The sequence below is a fragment of the Psammomys obesus genome, unplaced genomic scaffold (genome assembly GCF_907164565.1).
Source record: "Psammomys obesus unplaced genomic scaffold, mPsaObe1.curated_primary_1811, whole genome shotgun sequence".
NCBI classification, from domain to species: Eukaryota; Metazoa; Chordata; class Mammalia; order Rodentia; family Muridae; genus Psammomys; species Psammomys obesus.
The window spans coordinates 336,827-359,231 of NW_026596466.1; the positions used below are offsets into that span (position 1 = coordinate 336,827).

At 49.2% G+C, this 22,405-nt stretch overlaps 1 protein-coding gene across 1 annotated transcript; it reads left to right on the forward strand.

Moving 5' to 3' along the window:
- The first annotated feature begins 955 nt into the window (after positions 1 to 955).
- On the forward strand, positions 956 to 22,112 carry Tmem130 (transmembrane protein 130). The gene is made up of 8 exons (XM_055598536.1): positions 956 to 1,247; positions 9,316 to 9,621; positions 12,460 to 12,619; positions 13,137 to 13,303; positions 14,741 to 14,825; positions 16,019 to 16,221; positions 20,195 to 20,307; positions 20,569 to 22,112. The coding sequence occupies exons 1-8, from the start codon at positions 986 to 988 to the stop codon at positions 20,716 to 20,718; spliced, it is 1,446 nt and encodes a 481-aa protein (XP_055454511.1). The 5' UTR covers positions 956 to 985; the 3' UTR covers positions 20,719 to 22,112.
- Positions 22,113 to 22,405: the final 293 nt, after the last annotated feature.

Below are 22,405 nucleotides of genomic sequence, written 5' to 3' on the forward strand. Positions count from 1 at the left end.
GGCCTAGGTTAACAGTCAGGGGCAGTAAGCCTCCAAGATGACTATTACATCAGGTGAAAAAAAAGATATTTTAACAACCCAGAAAAATTAAATTAGCCAGAACAGGACACTGCTAAAAATGAATGAGGTTCTATTAGCCATAACTTATTGTCTATCCCTGGGTCTTCTGATCTTAACAGTCATTAACTTCATCAGAGAAGTTGCAACTGCTTGTCAGGGGCCTTCAAGACTGGGCCAGCTGACTGTTGAAGTTCCCTCAAAAAGGAGAAGTGTGAGGAGAGTCACTGGATCCTCACTCGCTATCTCAACTACTCACTCTCTACCACTCAGCTAGCTCTATGCAATTCCACCCTAATTGTCTGTGGGCGTCCGGCCAGTACTACAGTGTACAGATTGCAGAAGCTTAAGGGAAGCGAGGGAACTCCCTCTATGCAAGGGAAAACTTCGGCTGGACCTTAGGAGGGAGGTAGCAGGCGCCTAGTCACCCGCCTAAAATGGAAATTATACAACAGCTACAAAGGGAGTTCTAGGCCAGCCTAAGACAGACACCAGAGGACCTGTCTCAAAAGCAGAAACACAAGTCTGCGCACTCTTCTTCCATAGGGCTATCCCCGAGGAACTTGGCTAGTCTAAGCGGAGATGTTCTGTAAGTACAAAATGTATGCCAAGCAGTGAAAACTTAGGACAGCAAGAGAGATTAAGGGATAGGGAGGGGGCTTGGTAGGTCGTTTACTGCACAAGCGTGAGGATCTGATTTCGGATTGCCAGCGTCCATGTAAAAGTCAAGTGTGGTGAGCATCTGTAGCCACAACTCTGGGGGGAAACAGAAGACAGGCAGCTTCCAGGGGCTCCCTAATCATCAGTATAACCAACTGCATGAGCTAAAGGTTCAGTAAAGAGACCCTGTCTAGGGCTGGAGAAAATGGCTCTGGACCCTACAGGTGCATGATGCTAGGAGGGAGCATGCGCACCTTGTGAAGCAAGGATGGCCTCTGTGATCCCAGGAGGGGAGGGACTCTTCGGGAGGGCTGTGTGGGCGGAGGTGGCTGCAGGCGGGGACAGGCGAGCGCTGCGTCTCCACGCACAGCCAGACGGAGCCGCCACTGCGGAGCTGCAGCCCAGCTCCCTGCGCATCTCCCGGCATCCACGCTGCGCCATGGCCAAGGCCACCGTTGTCCGGTCCGACCTCGGCCTCGTCTTCTGGCTCGCCTGCCTCCTGCCCTTGGGCCCAGCGGGGGTGGCCGCAGGTAAGCCAGAGCCCGTCCAGAGCTGTCCAGTACTGTCCGGAACCCGAGCTACCGAGAAGACTCGGTGCGTTCTGCCCTGCCAGGCATCCAAAAGAGCCCGGGCACTTGGGCTGTCTCCCCGCTCCCCCTCGGTGCCTGCCTCCACCGCTCAGCCCTGGGAAGTACATCTCTCCCGATGCTTGAGACTGGTCCTCAGTAGAGGAGGAACGGGTGCATGCAGGGAGGCTGGGAGAGGTCGTCGCGCCTCAGCTCTCCCGAGGGAGGGAACCGCCCCCTTGCCTGCATGGGGTAGCGCTTTTGCTGTAGGATGTCACCCTTTTCTAGAGATTTTCATCGTGATTGCGTAGTCTAAGGAATGGTGGGTACCGGACTACAGCCCAGAAGGCCAGTCTGTCATTTCCTCTCTGGGAATGATTTTTTTTTTTTTTTTATGGGACCTTGAGCGGACAGGTTTCTCCCCAGGCTCACCAGGGGATCCATCTATCCGTGAGGAAAAAATCAACACCAACCTTCCCACCCCATTTTAGGAGTAACAAAAGACCCAGATTCGAGAATTTTCTGAGACCGGTGGGTTGTGAGCAGCTGAGGGGAAAAAAAAAAAAAAAAAAAAAAAAAGCCGTCATTCTCCACAGCACATCCGCCCATTAGAAGAGTGGTGGGGGAGAGGGGAGGGGAGACGTGGTGCAGATTTGTGACAACAGCAGAGCCACGAAGCAAATTAAAAATAAAAGAACAACCTGCGTTGGGGCATGAATTAGGGGGATTTTGTGAGAATTCTGCATGTTTTAAATCACCTGCACCCTCCCCTGCTCCTGGCAATTCAACGTAGAATTCATCTAGAAATGGAAACCCTGGTCCATTAGATTATATGTGTCTAGGGGTTATATTATTTAAATTACGAGGAATAAATACCTAAATATCTATTCTATTCTTTCTTTCTATCTATCTATCTATCTATCTATCTATCTATCTATCTATCTATCATCTATCTGTTTCTAAGCAGGGTTTCTCTGTGTAGCTCTGGCTGTCCTGGCATTCACTCTGTAGACCATCCTGGCCTCAAACCCAGAGTTTCACCTGCGGCAGGCTCTCCATCATCTGGGATTAAGGCATGTGCCACCATATTGGGCTCCATTTATTTTGAAACAAGGTTTTTGTGAATTGCCCAACCTGGCCTCTAACTTGCACCTTCCTGCTTCGTCTGCCCCAGTTCTGGGATTAAAAGCATGTGTCACCACTCTAGTAACTTTCTTTTAATTTCATCCTTCCTTCCTTTTTTTTTTTTTTTTTTTTTTTTTGAGTTTTATGTAGCCTGGGCTGGTCCTAGAACTCACTACGTAGCTGAGGATGGCCTTGGATGTCTGATCCTCCTGACTCCACTTTTTTAATCCTAGCTCTTGGAAGGCAAAGGCAGGTGGATTTTGTGTTATTTAAACCATCACTGGTGTGTTTGGCAAACATTTGGCTGCCTACATGAGCTATGTGAAAAGGCCACAGTAGTCATTTTCTAGAATGTTCCAGACCCCATAAGTATTATGGGAAAACAATGGAGCCCTGAAAACCAGGTAGGAGCTGGGACCATGTTTTTGAGGCAGTTGTCTCCTTTTTCTGTTTTTGACACATTTAGTTCTATGTCACTTGAGAGCACTTGGAGGTACCTCCAAGCCCTTGCCTTGGTGGCTATGCTGTGTTCCTAGGCTCTAAATTCATCTGGGATCGCAAAACGTGAAAGATGAACTCAGATGCCTGGAGTAGCTGGGGATGCGCTGGGCCTGGGTCCTACAGCCATATTTGGCAATGGTCTGCATTGTTCTCTTTAGCCTGGGTGCCCAAAAGCCCAGAGGAAGAAGGGTAATGTCACCTTGACCCAGTGAAAGGGGTCAAGCTCATACAGCCAAGGATGACCTTGAACGTCTTACCCTCTTGCTTCTGCCTCCAGAGTTTTGGGATTATAGGTGTGCACCACCACACTCAGTTGGATGAGTATTGGGTCATCCTGGGCTTAGGTAGTCATTCTACTAGTTGAGCTATACTCCCAGCTTCAGCTGCCAATTTGTTGTTGTTTTGGGTGGTCTTGCTGTTGGTGGTACTTTGTCTTGTTTAAGACGGGGTCTCATGTAATTTTCATGCCATCTGGGGTGGAATTCGTTTATATAGACCAAGCTAGCCTTGTACTCAAAGAGGTCTGCATATCTCTGCCTCCCAAGTGCATTAAAGATGTGCATCAGGCTGTGTGATGGTGTATGTCTGTGATCCCAGCTCTTGGGAGGCAGAGGTGGGCGGATTCTCTGTGAGTTTGAGGCCAGCCTGGTCTACAGAGTGAGTACAGGATAGCCAAGGCTACACAGAGAAACCCTGTCTCGAAACAAACAAAAACAAAAACAAAAACAAAAACAAAACAAAACCAAAGACATGCAGCATCATGCCTGGAGGTGCAGCTTCTGTTCTTAATTTCTTTTTTAATTTTAATTTTATTTATGTGCATGCACATTCATCTTTTCACATGTGTGTGAAGAGAGCATTGGATCCCCAGGATCTGGTGTGACAGTTGTGAGCTGTCCATAGTAGATGCTGGAAACTGAACCCAGGTCCTCTGAAAGAATAGCAAGGGCTCTTAACCACAGAGGCACGCTCTAGCCCAGCTTCTGTGTTTTAGAAGACAACTGTGGTCTCCTCCAGGCAGGGCTGGTGGGAGTTCCTATGAGCTGGGCAACCATTAGCAGCTACATGTCAGTGGGGCCTCCTTCTTCCCCAGCCAGCAGTTCCATTTCCATGGCAACGGATGTGCGTCAGCCGAGCTCACCGCAGACGCAAATGCGGGACGGCAGTTAACACGCAGCCTAGTGTCCCCGCCACCTCAGAGCCTCGTTCTAGTCCTCGCTCCTTCCTCCTCAGCTTGAGTGGGAGGAAGGAGGGGGCGGGTGGTGGTGGAGCAGGGAGACAGGCAAGAGCCGTCAGGAAAGGGGAGATGCTGCCTGCCAACAAAAGGAGAGAAAACAGCCCGGAGAAGAGCAATAGTAGCGCACACCTTTTGTGTTACACACTTGCCTGGGCGCTATGACAAAACAGCTGGGAATGGGGCTATGTAGATGCCCCAGAGAGTGAGGGCTTTTGCTGCCAAAGCCGAAGACCTGAATTTGAATTTGGTTTCTGGAATCCATGTTAGCTGGAGAAAACCGACCCCTGCTACATGCCCATTGTGATACACACATACACACACACACACACACACACACACACACACACACACACGCATGCACGCACGCACATGATAAATAAAAGCAACTTAAGAAAGGGTTTATCTCTGCTCGCAGTTCAAAGGTACAGCCGATTACGTTAGGGCTACGTTAGCGGCAGCAGGAGCCATGGCAACCGATCACATTGCATTCTCTGTGAGTTCGAGGCCAGTCAGGGCTATGTAGAGAGATCTTGTCTCAGAAACAAAATTGAACCCAACTAGATCCCACTGTGTCCACAGTATTAACCGTCGAACCCACGGCATCTTGGGCGGGAGTAGCAGCCCACGCCTTTTGCGTCGTGACTCAAGCACCTTTATAACTCAACAAAAGAATGCGAAGGAAGGGGATTCATAATAGGAACATGGGGAAGAGAAACGGAGAGTCCCGAAGCCACAGTCCCCAGTGGGGACAGGGAGTGATGTTGTGAGGTGAATGGGGGCAGATGCACTCCTCTCCTGGTTTTGCCGAAGACTCCAGCCGCTGTCCTGTGAACTCTCTCGCATGGGAACAAGTCCTTGAGTTATGGGTAACCCCAGCACCCATGGGTGGGGCACACAGATGGGGTCCCGTCAGTAACCCCAGGTGAGCAGTCTTCTGGGACAGTGCCAGGTGGCCTGGACCTTGTGCTGCCTTTTCCTCTCCAGGTGTCACGTGGCTCGGAAGTACCACTGAACGCCTACCGTAGAGTCTGTGTGGGTGCGCCTGGGTGCGCACAATGGCTCACGTGCATTCCTGCGCACGCACCTGTGCGTGGAGGTGAGGGGCTGGCCTGGGATGTCTTCCTCAGATTCTCTCCACCTCTGCCACTGCCTCACACTGGCCACTAGCAACATAAGGTTGCGATTAAACACTTAGGAATTTGCTAGTGCTGATTCTTAGTCTTAATTAAATTTAGACAATCACAGTAGAATCTGGAGCTTCTGATTCTGCTAGACTGACTGGCCAGCAAGCTCCAGAGATCGTCCTGTCCCTGTTGCCCGAGGTCAGGGGCAGGTGTACATCACCATGCCTGGCTTTTTGTTTGTTTTAAAATTTATTTATTTATTTTATGTATCTGAGTGTTCTGTCTGCATATAGAGCCTGCATGCCAGGAGAGGCCATCGGATCCCGTGGTAGATAGTTGTGAGCCACCATCTGGTTGCCGGGAATTGAACTCAGGATCTCTGCAAGTACTCTTAACCACTGAGCCATCTCTTCAGCTCTTGTTTTTATTTTATTTTTGTGTTTGTTGTTGTTTGGGTTTGTTTTTTTTTTTTTTTTGGGGGGGGGTGACAGTGTTATCCTGTGTGGCCCTGGCTATCTTGGTATCCTGGAACTCACTCTGTAGACCAGGCTGGCCTTGAACTCAGAGATCTGCCTACCTTTGCCTCTGTCTCCCAAGCACTGGGAGTTAAGGCCTGTACTGCCTGGCCATTGCTGGCTTTCTTACATGGGTCTGAGGGTCCCCATGCCTGTGGAGCAAGTGCTCTTACCCACGGGGCCAGTCCCCAGCTCCTCACCACATTGTAAGCATTTCTCTGTGCACACTAGAATTCCTCAAGGAATTCAAAGTACAGTGAGAGAGAAGAAAAAAAAAATCTTCATCCAGTGTGTCAGTGTGTCGGTGACAATGGAGTCCTCCATCTGTCAGGAGAGCAATGAGTAGCCAGGGCACCGGAAGCCCGGAAGCTTTGTGAAAGACTTACTGAGAGCCAAAAAAAAAAAAAAAATTCTTTTTATTATTAGATTTGACTTGTTTAAAATAGAGTGCTGGCATTGGCATAACCAGGAATCAAACTCAGGTCATCAGGCTTGGCAGGAACTGCCTTTCCCACCAAGCCAGCATATACAAAAGCCCCAAGGTCAAAAGGACCAAAGCATCCTGGAAACTGGATTTTTTTTTTTTTTTTTTGACAGGGTTTCCCTAGGCCCTGGCTCTGTAGAGCAGGCTGGCCACAAACTCACAGAGATCTGCCTGCCTCAGCCTCCCAGGCCTTGGAATTAAAGGTGTACACCACTTCGCTCCTTCTAGAACACCAAGAAAGGGGGAAAGTGTCCTAGATGTGAATCTAGACCCCATACAAAGATTCACGATTAGATTAGATCACTGCTGGAAGTTAAGGCAACAAGAGGTGGTGCACAGAGTCGGGGCCAGGATGGGGCATGTGGGATGTGGTGGTGATGTAGAAGAGCTGAAGGTGTGCCCAGAAGAGAGAGTCAGACGCCTGTGGCTGGTGCTTGGGACCGCTGGCTTTTATTATTTTTTATTTCTCTTCTTTTATTCCTTTTTTGTTTGTTTGTTTGTTTTGTTTTGTTTTGAAACAGTCTTGTATAACACAGGCTAGCTTCAAATTCACTATTTAGCTGAGGATGGCCTTGAACTTTTAGACCTCCTGTTTCTACCTACTGAGTGCTAGGACTGTAGACCATGGTTTATTGAATGAAAGGGATGGAATTCCCAGAGCTTCATTCACCCCAGGCAAATACTTTACCTACTAAGCTACATCCCCAACCTGGCTTTAGATAGTTTTTTTTTTTTCTGTGTGTGTGTGTGTGTGTGTGTGTGTGTGTTTGTGTGTGTATAGCCTTGGCTGTCCTGGACTCACTTTGTAGACCAGGGTGGCCTCAAACTCACAGAAATCCACCTGTCTCAAGTGCTTGGACTGAAGGTGTGAGCCATCATGCTAAGCTTCCTGCTGGCTCTGTTTACCTTGACAAGAAGTGAAGGGAGAGCAAAAAATCATAGGGGCCCAAACACCCACAGGAAATAGAGCTTTGGGCAAACATAGAAATAGACTGTGTGCCTGCTGAAGACTGACCACAAACCCTACAGCCTTGTTAAATACGTGGGGGGTAGCTGCAGAGACCAAGAAACATGTTGCTTAATTTAAGTAAAGGTGAATAATCACGCACGTTAGGATAACTTACACTCCCATGTGGCTACAGTGCAGAGAGAACGGTATCAATTGCTGTATCACGCCTAGGAAGACTTCAGCCAAGAGCAGGGACTTTGGCTGGGAAAGTTTAAGTGAAATGAGTGGAGTCAAACTGGGTGTGGAGCACTCTAGAGGGGGAGGCAGGAGGATTGCCACAGTTCAACACCAGCCTGGACCACACAGTCCTGTGTGTGTGTGTGTGTGTGTGTGTGTGTGTTAGGGTCTCTTTAGTGAGAGCTGGCCTTGACCTTGCTATAAAGTAAAGGATGAACTTAAATTTCTTATTATCTTGTCTCCAACCTCCTACATCCTAGAATTATGAGTGTGTGTTACCACACCTAGTTTATGAAATGCTTGGGATTAAACCAGGAACATCACTGTGTAGCCCTGGCTGGGCTGGAACTCACTATATAGAGACCAGACTGTTTTCAGATTCACAGAGATCGACCTGCTCCTGCCTCCCTGGTTCTGGGATTAAAGGTACATGCCACCATACCTGGTTGGCTCATATTATTATTGCCTTAGTTGGGGTTACTATTGCTGTGATGAAACACCATGACCAAAATCAACTTGGGGAGGAAAGGGTTTGTTTCCCTTATGCTAACAAATCACCATTCATCACTGAAGGAAGTCAGAATAGGAGTGTAAACAGGGCAGGAACCTGGAGGCAGGAACTGATGCAGAGACCGTGGAGGAGTGCTGCTTCCTGGCTTGCCCTCATGGCTTGCTTAGTTTGCTTTCTTATATGGACCTCCCCCGTCGATCACTAATTTAAAAAAAGCCTACAGCTGGATCTTATGGAGACATTTTCTCAGTCGAGACTCCTTCCTCTCAGATGATTCTTCAGTTGTGTCAAGTTGACATAAAGCAAGCTGAAACAATTATTATTACTTCGTGTGTGTGGTTGGCTTTGTACACAGTGCCAGCAGAGGCCGGGAGAGGACATCAGATCCCTCCAGAGCTGGAGTTGAAAGTGGTTTCTCAGCTGGTAGATGATGGTGCTGGGAACTGAACGCCACTTCTTTGCAAGAACGGTTCATCTCTTCGCTGTCGAGCCATCACTCCAGCCCCGTCAACTGCCCATTTGTTACAGGGTATCTCTGAGTAGCCTTGGCTGTCCTGAACACCACACCTGGCCCCATTTTGTTTCTTTAGATGGAGTCTCACTATTTAGTCCAAACTGGTTTTGAACTCAGTCGCTATGAAGCCCAGGGTGGATTCAGACATTCAGTCCTTTCGTTTCAGCCTCCCCAGTGCTGGAATTACGGGCATATGCCGGCAGTGCTAGCTCCATTTTATTATTTGTTTCTATTGCTAATCCCTCTCTCTCCTTCCCTTTCTCCCTCCCCCCTCTTTTTTCTCTTTTTTTTTGGTTTCGAGATAGGGTTTCTCTGTGTAGCCTTGGCTGTCCTGGACTCTCTTTGTAGACCAAGCTGGCCTTGAACTCATAGAGATTGCCTGCCTCTGCCTCCCTGGGATCACAGTGTGTGCCACCACACCTGGCCACTATTGCTCATCTCTTGTTGTGCCTGATTGAAAGTTTACCATGAATTTTATGTATGTATAAATGAGTGACTGGGTGAGTGAATGAATGAACAAGAGAAAAACACAGACCATATTGGGTCAGGTGTTTTCTTTGATTTGATTTCGGACATCAAGTAGGGGTCTTGGTAAGGATCCCCTTACCACAGCGGAACATTCTGTTATGTTACATTTATTTTGTGTGTGTGGGGGGGGGGGAGGAGAGGACTTGGGGGAGTTGGTTTTCTTCTTTGACCAGGGAATCAAACTCAAGTCATCAGGCTTGGTGTGCTAAGCCATCTCGCTGGCCCCACGGTCAAAACTGGTGGTTGGAAAGATGACCGAAGGATCCCTTGTCGCCTTCCTGACCCCTGGGCTGCGCGTGTCTCCTAGGTCTCTATAATCTCACTCTTACTACCGATGGCCCTGCTACCACGGGCACAGAAGTGGCTATCTCAGCCAGCCTGGTAGTCAAGGACAACGGCAGCCTGGCTGTGCCTGCAGACTCCCACCTCTACCGTTTCCACTGGATCCACACACCACTGACGCTCACCGCCAAGACTGAGAAGAACCTAACCTCGACCATCCGCGTGGTGGGCAGCACGCCCGGGGAATTCCCAGTCTCTGTCTGGGTCACTGCTGTCGACTGCTGGATGTGCAAGCCATTAGCCAGGAGTGCCCTGCTTGTTCCCATCAAAGGTGAGGCACTATGAGGGGCTTTTCTGTTTACCTGTTTGCCTTCGAGCTCTTTCATGCTGTATAACCCAGGGCCTTGAACATGCAGGACAAGCACTTCACCACTGACCCACAACCCCAGGCTTGCCTTCAAATCTTGTGCATGTGTGTATGCGTGTACATGATCTCTTATGTGTGTACATGTGTATGTCTGAGTGTGAATGTGTACGTGTGAGTGTGAGCATACTTACACGGGTGCTTCTATACCAGAAGACACCGCTGGGTTGTTCTTTAGGCAGCATACACCAGTTTTGCTTTGTCTTTTTGGGACAGGACCTCTCATTGGCCTGGAGCTCACCAGTTAGACTAGGATGACTGTCCAGTGAGCCTCATCCCTGGGATTACAAATAGTAATTAGTAATCCACTACTATCCAGCTTTAAAAAACAAACAAACAAAAGCCAACCAAAAAAAAAAAAAAAACAAAAAAACAAAAACAAACGTGGATTCTTGGGATCAAAATCAGGATCTCATGCTTTCAAGGCCATCTCCCCTGTTACCAAGCTCTTTGTACAGAGAAAAATATCCAGCCTTGATAGTTGACAGTAATTAGAAGCAAATTATAAGCATGGATTCTTTCTTGGTCATTCATTAAGTAAAAAAGAATCAGAAAATAGGATTGGCAAGATGGCTCAGCAGGTAAAGGTGCTTGCTGCAAAGCCTGATGTCCTGAGTTTGATCCTTGGGACCTACCTGGTGAAAAGACAGAACCCACTCCTGCAAGTTATCCTCCTCCATCATGGCTCAGGCATACACACACACACAAACATACAATAAATAAATAGATAGTAGATGTAATAAAACACTTTGTTTAAAAAGAAGAAGGGCTGAGAAGTTTGCTCAGTGGTAAGACCTTATGTTGTCCTTGAAGACAATCCTGATTCAATTACCAGTACCCTCTTGGAAGCTGACAACTGCTTGAAACTCTAGCCCAAGGCGATCCAATGCCCTTCTCTGACCTCCTAAGGCAGCAGGCACACACACAGTGCATATACATATGAACAGACAAAACACTTCTAAATAAAACAATAAAAATAAAATAAAGAATCAGGGCCTGGAGAAAGGGTTCAGTAGTTAAGAGCACTTGCTGCCTTGCAGAGGACCAGAGTTCAGATCCCAGGATCCACCTAATGCTTAGAGTCAAAATGAATTTATTTGTATCCAGGAAATAATACTTTAGGCAATGCTCTATACCCAAAGGTGATGATAATAGGTTAAAAAAAAAAAAAGAGAGAGATAAACACTCACAACCCTTAGGGGAGTGATTAAAGACTGAAGTAATTTGTGTGTTCTTTTTGTTTTTCAATGCAGGGTTTCTCTGTGTAGCCCTGACTGGACTAGGCTGGCCTCAAACTCACAGAGACCCATCTGCCTCTGCCTCCCACATGCCGGGATCAAAGGTGTGCGCCACCACACCCAGCAATCTATGTGCTTTCTTGATGGCGGAGGGAAGTCTTGCTGTAGAGCCCAGGCTGGCTTTGAACTTGAGAAGATCCTCCCACCTCAGCTTCTTCAGTGCTAGGATTATAGGCATAAGCTGTGACACACAGCTGATTTATGTAACTATTTAATTTTCACTACATTGATTAATCAAGTAGTTACACTTAATTAGTTAATGTAGTGAAGGTGTCTATGCATGTGGGTACCAGTGCCGTGGTGTCCATGTGTGCTGGAGTTGATTTTCTCTTTCTACTATGTAGGACCTGGGAACTGAACTCATATCGTCAGACTTGATGGTAGGTGCCTTACCTATTGAGATGGTAGGAGCCATCTCAATAGCCCCAGTTTGCGTAACTGTTAACCACGACGCTTACAGTGAGTTTACAATGTCCTGAGTGAAAATGCTCATGCTTGTGAAGTCCTATGGAAAGTAAAGCAAGCATAGAATTGCGCAGCTAATTCCATAAACTCTGCTAATGCAAAGGTATGCAGTTGCCATGAAGGCCAGAAGAGGGCATCAGCTTCCTCAGCCACAGATGTTCTGTGAGTCATCCAATGTGCATGCTGCGATTTCGCCCTCGTGATAAGAGCACCAAGTGCTCTTAACCACTGAGCCAACTCTCCAGCTCAGCCTCCCACCCCCACCCCGTGTGTGTGTGTGTGCGTGCGTGCGTGCGTGCGTGCGCACATGCGTGTGTGTGTGTGTGTGTGTGTGTGTGCATGTGTGTGTGTGTGTGTGAGAGAGAGAGAGAGAGAGAGAGAGAACTCAGAGCCTCCTATTAGGCAATTGCATCACTAGTGAGACACATTCCCAGCTCTTATCTTCTTTAAATTACCTCTTGATGCCTTTTAGTGTCAGATACAGTGTAAACACTGTTAAGTAGTTGTTAGGTCTACTGCTTAGAGAATAATAACAGCAAAAATAGTCTGTGTGTGTTCACTTCAGGTGCAAATTTATTTGTTTGTTTTGTAGCTCCAGGGTGACCTACATCTCACTCTGTAGCCCAGGATGGTCTTGAACTCTTGATTCTCCTGTCCTAGCCTCCCAAGTGCTGGAATCACAAGTGTGGGCATCATGCCCCGCCCCTGTCTGTGTGCTTCTTCCCGATGGGCATCCCTGTGAAAGAAGGTGGGGGCAGGGGGCCAGGCTGAGCATTTAACACCTGCTGGGAGTCACTGCCAGCAGCAGGAGGCTGGGATGTCTCAGTGTTGAAGGATCCATGAGCTGCTCAGACTGCACGTGGTTTTGCACAGCTGTCGGAGGCTGGGCCAGGGAGTAGCTGCTTTGCTCCAGCCTGACGTCACACTCAGGCTCCTTCTGCCCAGCGCTTCTGTGAGCTCACTTTCCCTTTGTCTTTCCCAGAGTCCCTCGTGGGAAACCTAGTCATTACACAAAACACCTCTCTGACTTGGCCGAACTCCTACATCACCAAGAAAACCCTTCGACTCTCCTTTCTCCTCCACGACCCAAGCGATTTCTTCAAGTTGGCTTCCTTCTTCTACCGATGGGACTTTGGAGATGGGTATGAATTTATTCTCTCCCTCCCTGCCTCTCTCCTTCCTTCCCTCCATCTCTCTTTCTTTGCAGGGTCCCAGTATGTAACCTTGGTTGCCCTGGAACTCATTATACAGACCAGGTGCTTCTTGAGGATTAAAGGTGTAGACCACCATGACTAGCTATTTACTCTTCTTTAAAAAAAGAAAAGTTTTCTAGGGCTGGAGAGATGGCGAAGAGGTTAAGAGCACTGGCTGCTCTTCCAGAGGTCGTAAGTTCAATCCCCAGCAACCACATGGTGTCTCACAACCATCTATAATGGGATCTGATGCCCTCTTCTGGTGTGCATGAAGACAAAGCACTCATATACATTAAATAGATAGATAGATAGATAGATAGATAGATAGATAGATAGATAGATAGATCTTAAAGAAGAAAAGTTCCTCCTACCTCAGCCTCTCAAGTGCTGTATTTCAAGTGCCTTGCTGGATTCGCGTCTGAGTTAAACAGTGATGTCTGTGCTCCTTCTCCTGGTCATCCTCTAGGACCTTGTTGATATCTGACAACCCTGTGGTGTATTACAACTACTCCAGTGCTGGGACCTTCACGGTGAAAGTCAGGGTGGTGGCAGAATGGGAGCAGGTAAAGCCAGACAACAAGAAGGGCATTGTGCAGAAGACCGGCGACTTCTCAGCATCCTTAAGGCTTCGGGGTAGGTCTCCTGCCAGATTGGCTCAACCCAAGTTGAGCCCCAGATAACACTCCTTCCAGAGTCAAGTGACTTCAGGCTAGCATCGGCTGCTCTTGAGTGGCTAATTCTCAGAGCCATCTCCTCTGTCACATCTGCTTCAGGGAGTCTGCCAAAGGCCACAGGCAGCCACTCTGTAGCAGAGCTGGCTTTTGGATTCAGGCCACCCTGAACCTCCAGAGCCTGAGCTTGACCAGACACCTGTCACAAGGCCCTTGATGCTCCTTGTTCTCCAGTCATTTCAGTTCAGCTCAGAGCTGGATGTGGAGCGTGAGAAGCCTCGGTCTAGCTGCCTGGCTCTGGGCGGCTTTCAGAAATTCATTTGTATGTGTGTGTGTGTCGGGTGAGGGGATGTGCTTGAAGTGCATATACGCCTGAGTCCACATTTAATATGTGTGTGCATTCGTATGCGGAGGTCAGAGGGAAACCTTGAGCTTTCAGATGCCAATCCTAATAATTAGTTTGTTTTTGACAGTGTAACCCTGACTGGCCTGGAACTCACAGAGATCCCCCTACTCCTGCCTCCAAGTGCTAGGATAAAAGGAATGAGCCATTAGTCCTGGCTCTTTTGATACAAGTGTTTCTCACTGGCTTGGAGCTCACCTAATAGGTGACTCTGGCTGGCCAGTGACTCTCACAATCCACACACCTCCACCTCCCCAGCTCTGGGATTTTTTTTTTTTTTTTTTTTTTTTTTTTTTGAGGTGCTGAGGCTGGAATTCAGGTCTTATCTGACTGTTCTATGCTGCTGTGATAAAAACACTGACTGACCGAAAGCAACTTAGGGGAGGGAAAGCCTCATCTGGCTTACACTCCATCATCCAGGTCACAGTCTGTCACGGAGGGAAGTCAAGGGAAGAACTCAAAGGCAGGAACCTGAAGGCAGGACTGCTTGCTATTACACGAATCATTACCTCACATCAGGGAAGTACAGTGGAGGCCACGGAGGTCTGCTGCATGTCGGCTCATTCACCAGCTCATGTTCAGCTAGCTTTCTTAGGCAGTCCAGGACCACCTGCTGAGGGAATGGTGTTGCCCACAGTGGGCTGGGTCCCCCCAGCCCCCACATCAATTACAAATCAAGATAATACATCACGGAGATGTTCACAAGCCAACCTGATCTGGGCAATCCCTCAGTTAAGACTCTAGGCTGTGCCAAGTTGACAGAGTTAACGAGGACACCAGATGAGCTGGCTCCAGCCCTTGTGAGGATTTCCTTGCCTTTGGTAATGGCTGGTGCTTTCCTTGCAGCACAGACAGTGGCTTAGTGACAGTGGGTGAGAGAGTGTCTGAGGAAGCTGGCTCTTGCTTCCTTCTCCCCTTGCCTCCCTCTGGGCCAGCGCCAGGAACAGAGGCAAGGACCTCAGCCACTGGGTCTGACGGGCTCCTTCTTCCTTACAGAGATGCTTCAAGGCATGCAGGTTTTGGGGCCTACCCTCATGCAGACGTTCCAAAAGATGACCATGACCATGAACTTCTTCGGGAGGTGAGTGAACCCGCAGAATATTGTATGGGTGTTCTCTGCGGCCTCTCTGCACCTCCAGGGATGCCACAGAGCCTGCTGTCCTTTAAAGAGCCTAGAGGGAGGATGGTACCGTCCCGGCCCATGGCTGTGAACTGGAGAGAACTGTGGGCGTAGCTGCGTTGTCAGGATCTACACCAGGTGTTTCCAGGTTCTCGGCCTTTTAAGCCAAATACCTAAAAGTAAGGGCTGGCACAGACCTTCTAAAAGAAGCAAGTATTCAGAGCTAAGCAGCCACATAGATCACAGCAGCACTTCTCAGCCCGTGGGTTGAAACTCTTGGGGGGAAGGAACGAGTGTTTCGCAGGGGCCACCTCTCAGACCTCCTGCTTATCACATATTTACATTACGACTCCTAAAAGCAGCGAAATGGCAGTTATGAAGTAGCAACAGAAATAACTTTATGGTTGGGGGCCACCACAGCGTGAGGAACTGTATTAAAATGTCGCAGCCCTAGGAAGGCTGAGAGCCTTGGATTAGAGCGATTGGTACACCGTCGAGCCGGGCAGCAGGCGACATGAGTGAGAATGTTCAAGAGCAGGAGGGTCTGGTTGCTAATAGTCATGGTTTGTGTGGGTCTCTGCTTCAACTGATAGGTAAGATCATATATTCATTTTTCCTAACACACGTATCTCTTCCTATGATGCATCTGATTGTAATCACATGCCCATCAAATTATATATATTTCAATGTTTATTTATTAATCTCTCATACAATATTTTTTTATCTTTAAAATTTTTTGTTTTATATTAATTTATTTTACATGTATGTGTGTTTTGCCTGCATGTTTGTCTGTGCGCCACATGTATGTCTGATGCCCAGGGAGGTCAGAAGAGTTAGGAAGCAGAGAGTGATGAGAGCAGGTGCTCAGCTTTTTACTTAATCCAGGACTGTTGCCCACTGGATGGTGCTGCCTAGATTCAGGGTGGGTCTTCCCACCGCAATTAACCTAAGCTAGACCCCACACACATACATGCCCCGCCCCCAGGTCTGTTTTCATGGTGATTCGTTATCCTATTAAATTGATAGGGCAGCCTAGTATCCTGTATGGAAAGGACTCCGAGATTGCTGCCGTAATCACCTTCCCTGGGCTGGGTCTAGGCCCCTGCTCCTTACCTAGCCTTTTCTGAAAAACCGTGTGTCTGTTTTTCCCGTAGCCCACCTCTGCATGTGTGCTGGGGCCTCAAGCCAGAATGTCTCCCCCTGGAGGACAGAGAGTGCCACCCCGTGCTGCTGACCCGAACATCTTTTAACCTGAGCCACATGTTCCAGGACCCCGGGGACTACTGCTTCACCTTCCGTGCTGAGAATGCCATCAGCAAGACTCACCAGTACCACAGGGTTCAGGTGTGGCCTTCCAGTAAGTGACACCTTGCCTTCTGCCGCAGTGCCGCTCAGGCGTCAAAGCCCTGCCGCCGCCTCTGGTGAGCAGCTGATCCTATGAAGGTCGTCAGGAATTGACTCCACCGGCACTAAGGTCATGGTAGTTCTCCTGGGTAAAGAAACAACCCCCATTTCAATGACCAAAGGCTAAGGCCGCCACCAACCATCCACATTCAACAATCGACACCCTGCCAGTCTGAGCACCAACCCGAAACTCCACCAGTCGTTATTCTCCTGAACACTCTGCCAACGTTAGTACCCACAATAGACTCCGCCGATACCGTCGGCGGCACTCTACCACTCCAGCCCCACCACCAACCCCACCAGTGCTATCACTAGCACCTGTCGACTTCAGCAGCAACGCCAAACATCACTAGGATCATCCTTAACACACTACCAAACTCTACCAATGCCATCCCACTCTACAGACTTTTGTACCACCACGGAACTCCGTTACCACCACCAACACTTTGGTTTTGGTGAAGGGATTGAGACAGAGTTTGTCTATGTAGTCCTGGCCATCCTGGAACTCACTCTGTCCCACCTGCCTCTGCCTCCTGAGTGCTGGCATTACAGGCCTGTGCCGCCAATGCCTGGCCCACCACCAACACTTTACCGACACCAATTCCATCACTATGATCCCTGACACTACCGACTTCATCACCTCCACTAAATACTATTTACAATACTTTGCCCACCCCAGCAGCACCGCCACCATGCTCTACCAGTACAGTCCTTCACACCCTACCAACACCATCAACTCTACCAAGGCCTGCATGAACACCGGCATCAGTAAGAGTGACAGTGACGCTCCCACCTGCTCCCAACTCCACACTGGCAGCATTACTGCTCCCTCTATTCTCTGCTTGAACACCGAGAAGATGCTCTATCCCAATCCAGGCCCTGGATGACCTCAGGGGCCTCATTTGGGCTCTGCTGGCTCCTGCATGCTCTGGTGAATGTCCAGAACCCCATGAATTCTATGGAGAAGATAGTGGTCTCTGGCTGGGGAGATGGCTCAGTGGATAACATGCTTGCTGTGCTAGCGTAAGGACCTGAGTTCCGATACCCAGAACATATAAAAGCAGGATGTAGGCCTGGCAAGGGGGCTCAGTGGTTAAGAGCACTGCTTGCTCTTCCATAGGACCCTGGTTCAATTCCCAGCACCCACATGGCAGTGCATAGCTGTCTGTGACTCCAGTTGCAGGTCAACTGATTCCTTCTTCTGGATTCTGCAGGCACTGTGTGGACATACTGCACAGACATACATACAGGCAAAACACCCATACACAGACACACACACACACACTAAAGGTGAGATGCATCAGCCTGTGTCTGTAATCCCAGTACTAAGAGGCAGGGATATGGAAACTGGAGGATTCTTTGGGCTCTCTGGCAAGCCAATCTAGCCAAATTGGTGAGCTCTGAGTTCAGTGAGAGACCCTGTCTAAAAATAATAATAATAGTAGCAGCAACAACAACAATAATTATAACGTAGAAGCTGGGTGTGGTGGTGCATATTTACAGTTTCAGTGTTTGGGAGGCGGAGGCAGAGGCAGGCAGAGCTTTGTGAGTTCAAAGCAAGTCTAGTTTATGTTGAAGCCCCAGGCCATGCCAGGTTACCAAGTGGGACCCTCTCTTAAACAAACAACCCAAGATAGAAAATGGGCTGACGACATGGCTCAGTGGATAAAGGTGTTTGCCATCAAGCCTGACAGTCTGAGCTCTATTTCCCCAGGAGAGACATGGTGGAAGGAGAAAACTGACTCTACAAAACTGTCCTCTGATCTCTACACACACACACACACACACACACACACACACACACACACACAAATACGGAAATAAGTAAATAATACATAAAGGCAATTAAAAAAAAACTCCACCAAAACAAAACAAAGACACTGAAAAACAAGGTAGAGACTATTCAGAGTGATGAGGAAAGACACCTGATGTCAACTTCTGGCCTCTTCGACATGCGTGCACAGCGAAGCACTGTGCACACACACACACACACACACACACACACACACACATTCTCCTGCACACCACCTTTTTTTGGGAAGCCGCCTCGTGGCAGAGTAGGAAGAGTGAGGACCTGCTGAGCCAGCACATTTTCACCCTCACTTACCTCCTCACTTTCCTTAAACAGCCTCTCGGGTCAGCATGAGCATCACATAGTATGGTCGGAGCTAGGATTTGAACCCGTGACCACCTAAGTACAAATACTGGCCTCTTTACACTCCACCATGCTGTCCTTGGCAAGAGGCTTTGTGAGAAAGGGCAGAACGGTCATGTCATGGGAAGCTGAGGCTGAGAGCCAGCACTGTCAACCAAACACCTGACCAAACAACTGGCTCCGTGAACACGGGCAAAACATCATGGCTCACGGCTCAAGCTGATCTAGATTCTCCGTCAACCGAGACTGCCTTTCCAGGTGATTCTGGGATAGGACAAATTGATGGTCAACCATCACACCTCCAAAGCCCCTCCCTCCTACCATCTCCCAATAATGCCATCCAGTTATGGCTGTAGCAAGAGAGTAATGCAGTGATTAGACCAGAGCACTCAAGAGCTCATCATCTGTGGACATACCCAGAGAGATGTGCTTTGCATGTCTTACAATCCAATCCCGTTGACACAGGGACTGACCGTGACAGGGGCCTTTCCCTCATTCATGCTTGCAGACTTTGTAGTCATACAACTTACCTCCCCCTTTTGGCTTTTTGAGACAGGGTTTCTCTGTGTAGCCTTGGCCGTCCTGGAACTCTATAGACCTGGCTGGCTTCAAATGTCAGGCGTGCACCACCAAGCCCAGCTATACACTCATTGAGACCACACCACACACCAGGGGTGGGGAATTTAGCTGCCCCTGAGAAGGTATTATTGAGTGAAAAATAAAATAAAATAAAAGGAGGAGGACATGGAGAAGATTTTTATTGTAGATGTAAAAGAGAAAGCAGACAGAGGGAAGGGTCTGGGCCCGAACAGGGCCAACAGACTAAATCAGATCACAGAGAGAGGGGGAGGGAGGGAGAGAAAGAAAGGAGTGGCTAACCAAGAGAGGTGGCCTGGCCCAAGGGACTGGTGTAGCTAGCCTAAATGGCTGAGTTATATAGAGATCAGTCTGAGGGAAGGGAAGCCGGAGCTCAGTCCCTGGGAGGGAGAGGGTTAGGGTAGGGTAAGAAGTGCTAGGAGGAGCCAGAGGTACTGAGAGATGCTAGGAGAGCTGGCAGGAGCCACAGGTACTGAGTAAAGCCAGTCCCAGGTCTTTTTGAGACCTAACACCTACCAAGTAGACTGTGATTTTTTTTTTTTTTTTTTACTTTTTAAAAAATTTATTTATTTGGGTTTTTGTTTTTCTTTTTTTATGTGTATGAGTGCTCTGTTTTGCATACCAGAAGGGGCAATCAGATTCCATTACCGGCGGCTGTGAGCCACTATGTGGTCGCTGGGAACTGAACTCAGGACCTTTGAAAGCGGTCTTAGCCACTCTTAGCTGCTGAGCCATCTCTTCACTGAAAATATTTTTAAAAGTCTTATAGTTCACTTCATTTATTTTTCTTTGTGTGTTAGGGTAGGGATAGGCTGGAGGTGGCGGTGGCGGCAGCGGCGCTAAAGGCCCAGGTAGATGCCTGAGTTTCCTATTATGGATCATTCTGTGGGGATGCTCAGCAGTTAAGAGAACTCGTTGGCTCTTGTAGAGGTTCAGTTCCCAGCACCCATGTGGCGGCTCACAACCACCTGTAACTCCTGTTCCAGGGGATCTGACGCCCTCTTCTGACCTCCATAGGCAGGAGGTGTGTGTACATACAGACAAAACAATCATACAAATAAAATAAAAAATAAAGAGAATTCAGGCCATCAGGTGTGGCAGTACCCGCCTTTACCCGTGAGCTAGATTTCAGCCCTAGCCGTCCAGCCCTGTAACCTCCCTCTCTCCCTCCCAGGCTTCCAGCCATTCGTCTTTGCTTTCCCTTGTGCCACCCTGATCACTGTGCTGCTGGTTTTCGTCATGTACATGACGGTGCGGAACGCGACTCAACAGAAGGACATGGTGGAGGTAGGTGCTCTGCGGGATGGAGCAGAGAACAACGAGCCTTATCTAGGAGAGGGTACCGTGGGCAGAGCAGGAGTCCGGGCGGGGAGTCCTGGCTAGGCTGGGTCGGATTGCCAAGTGAGCTGATCTCCGGGCTGACTCCTCTCCTTTCCACTGAGCCCCTGAATAGGGCTGCTGGGGGAGGCTCCCAGGGGGCGGAAATTGACCCGTGGGGCGACCTTCACCAGAGTCGGCTGACTTTGACTTTCTCCCACGTCGGACCAGAACCCGGAGGCCTCCGGCCTCAGGTGCTGCTGCCAGGTGTGCTGCGGCTCCCTCTTCCTGGACTCGCCGTCCGAGTACCTGGAAATCGTCCGCGAGAACCACGGGCTGCTCCCACCCCTCTACAAGCCTGTGAAAACCTACAACGTGTGAACCCCCGCGCCCCGAACCTCTCAGTATTCGCTGATCACCCGTTGGGAGCTTCAGGCAGGGTGGCTACTGAGCAGGAGGGATGTCCGCAGGTGTGGCCGTTTGCCCAGACTGGTCATGGAGCTGTAGAGACCAACTGTTGTCATTCGTCCTTTGTGTCACCCTCCCATCTGTGCAGTCCAGTCACTGTTGTGAGCTTTTCCCAGTCACCCTCCTACCCCTCTCCAGAGCAGGATTCTGATATCTGGTGTGTTGTATAAGATTCTCCCAAGTAGGCCTGCCTGACCCTCACCCGTTGCTTTCGCGTTAGCGCGCATTTTGCTCCCTGGAGTTTCATGAGGCCTTCAGCCATGCAGCTCTGCGAGAACCAGAGAGAACTAGGAGGGAGGTCACGCAAGGCAAGGGTGCACAGTGAACCTTAACACACGCTCAGACGGCCGGCCACGCTTACAGCAGGGAAGGATATGCACGGAGGTGATGGAGCATCCCAGATGATTTGCTGTGTATCTGTAGGGCTTGATGCTGGGATGGACCTGATCTAGAACTCAGATTCCGCACGGCCTCTGCAGTTCCGTTACCAGGCTGTTCTATTCTGTGCCTGCTTGCTGGAAGCTAAGTGGGGGAGGGGGCCAGATTTAACACCCCGTGAGTGCAGAATGCTTTATAAATGGACTCTCTTTCTTTGAAACTCCTAAGATCAATGTCCAGTAAGAGGGGAAAAAGAATTGGAACAAAAAGAAAGCATGGGCTAGTGAGGACTTGGGTTCTCTCTCTCTCTCTCTCCCTCTTCTCCTTTGCCTTCCCCCCCTCTCTGTGTGACACCTTGCTCAGCCAGTTGCTTTCAAGGTAGCAGAAGGAAGAAGCTTGAGGCAGATGTTGCCTTGAACGATAAGTAGAAGCCTGGTGTGGTGGCACACACCTTTAATCCCAGCATTGAGGAGGCAAAGGCAGGCGGATCTGTGATGAGGGTTCAAAGTCAGCCTGGTCTACATAGTGAGTTCCAGGACATCCAGAGCCACATAGGGAGTTCCTGCCTCAGAAAAAAAGGGAAGAGACAAGGAAGGAAGGAAGGAAGGAAGGAAGGAAGGAAGGAAGGAAGGAAGGAGAAAAGGAAGGAGAAAAGAAAGATGGTAAGTAGGTACAGCTGAAAGGACCCAGGCTCACCTGGGTACCTAGCATACTAGGGCAGCCTGCACCTGCTGGATGGTTTGGCACGGGTACACACATCCAGGCATGCCAGGGAAGCCTGCACCTGTTGGACAAGGATGGTCAAGACTGTAAAGACTTACTCTGTCAGTGTAACTGTTGGCCCGTGGACATCCTGCTGAAATAGTGTTGTACCATTCATCCCCATTACATACTGCCATTGTTCCTGAATAAAAGCTTCACCAAGCACACTCTGTGGCGGAGATGTTCCCCCCCCCCCCTTGTGCCAACGAAGCTTTGTAGCTTTGTCAGTGCTTAGGAGCAGCAGGCTCTCCCTAGGGCATTCTGCAATGGTGGGGACTAGCTGGAACCCGGTAGAGGTGGGGTGACCCAGGAGTGTTAGCACCTTTTCTCATCCCCATTAGAATACCCGACAGAGGCAACCTAAGAAAGGCAGAGTACCACGGCAGAGTCCATCTTGACAGGAAGGCACAGCAGCAGGAGCACACAGCAGCTGCTCAGTAGCTGGCCACTTTGGGAACAG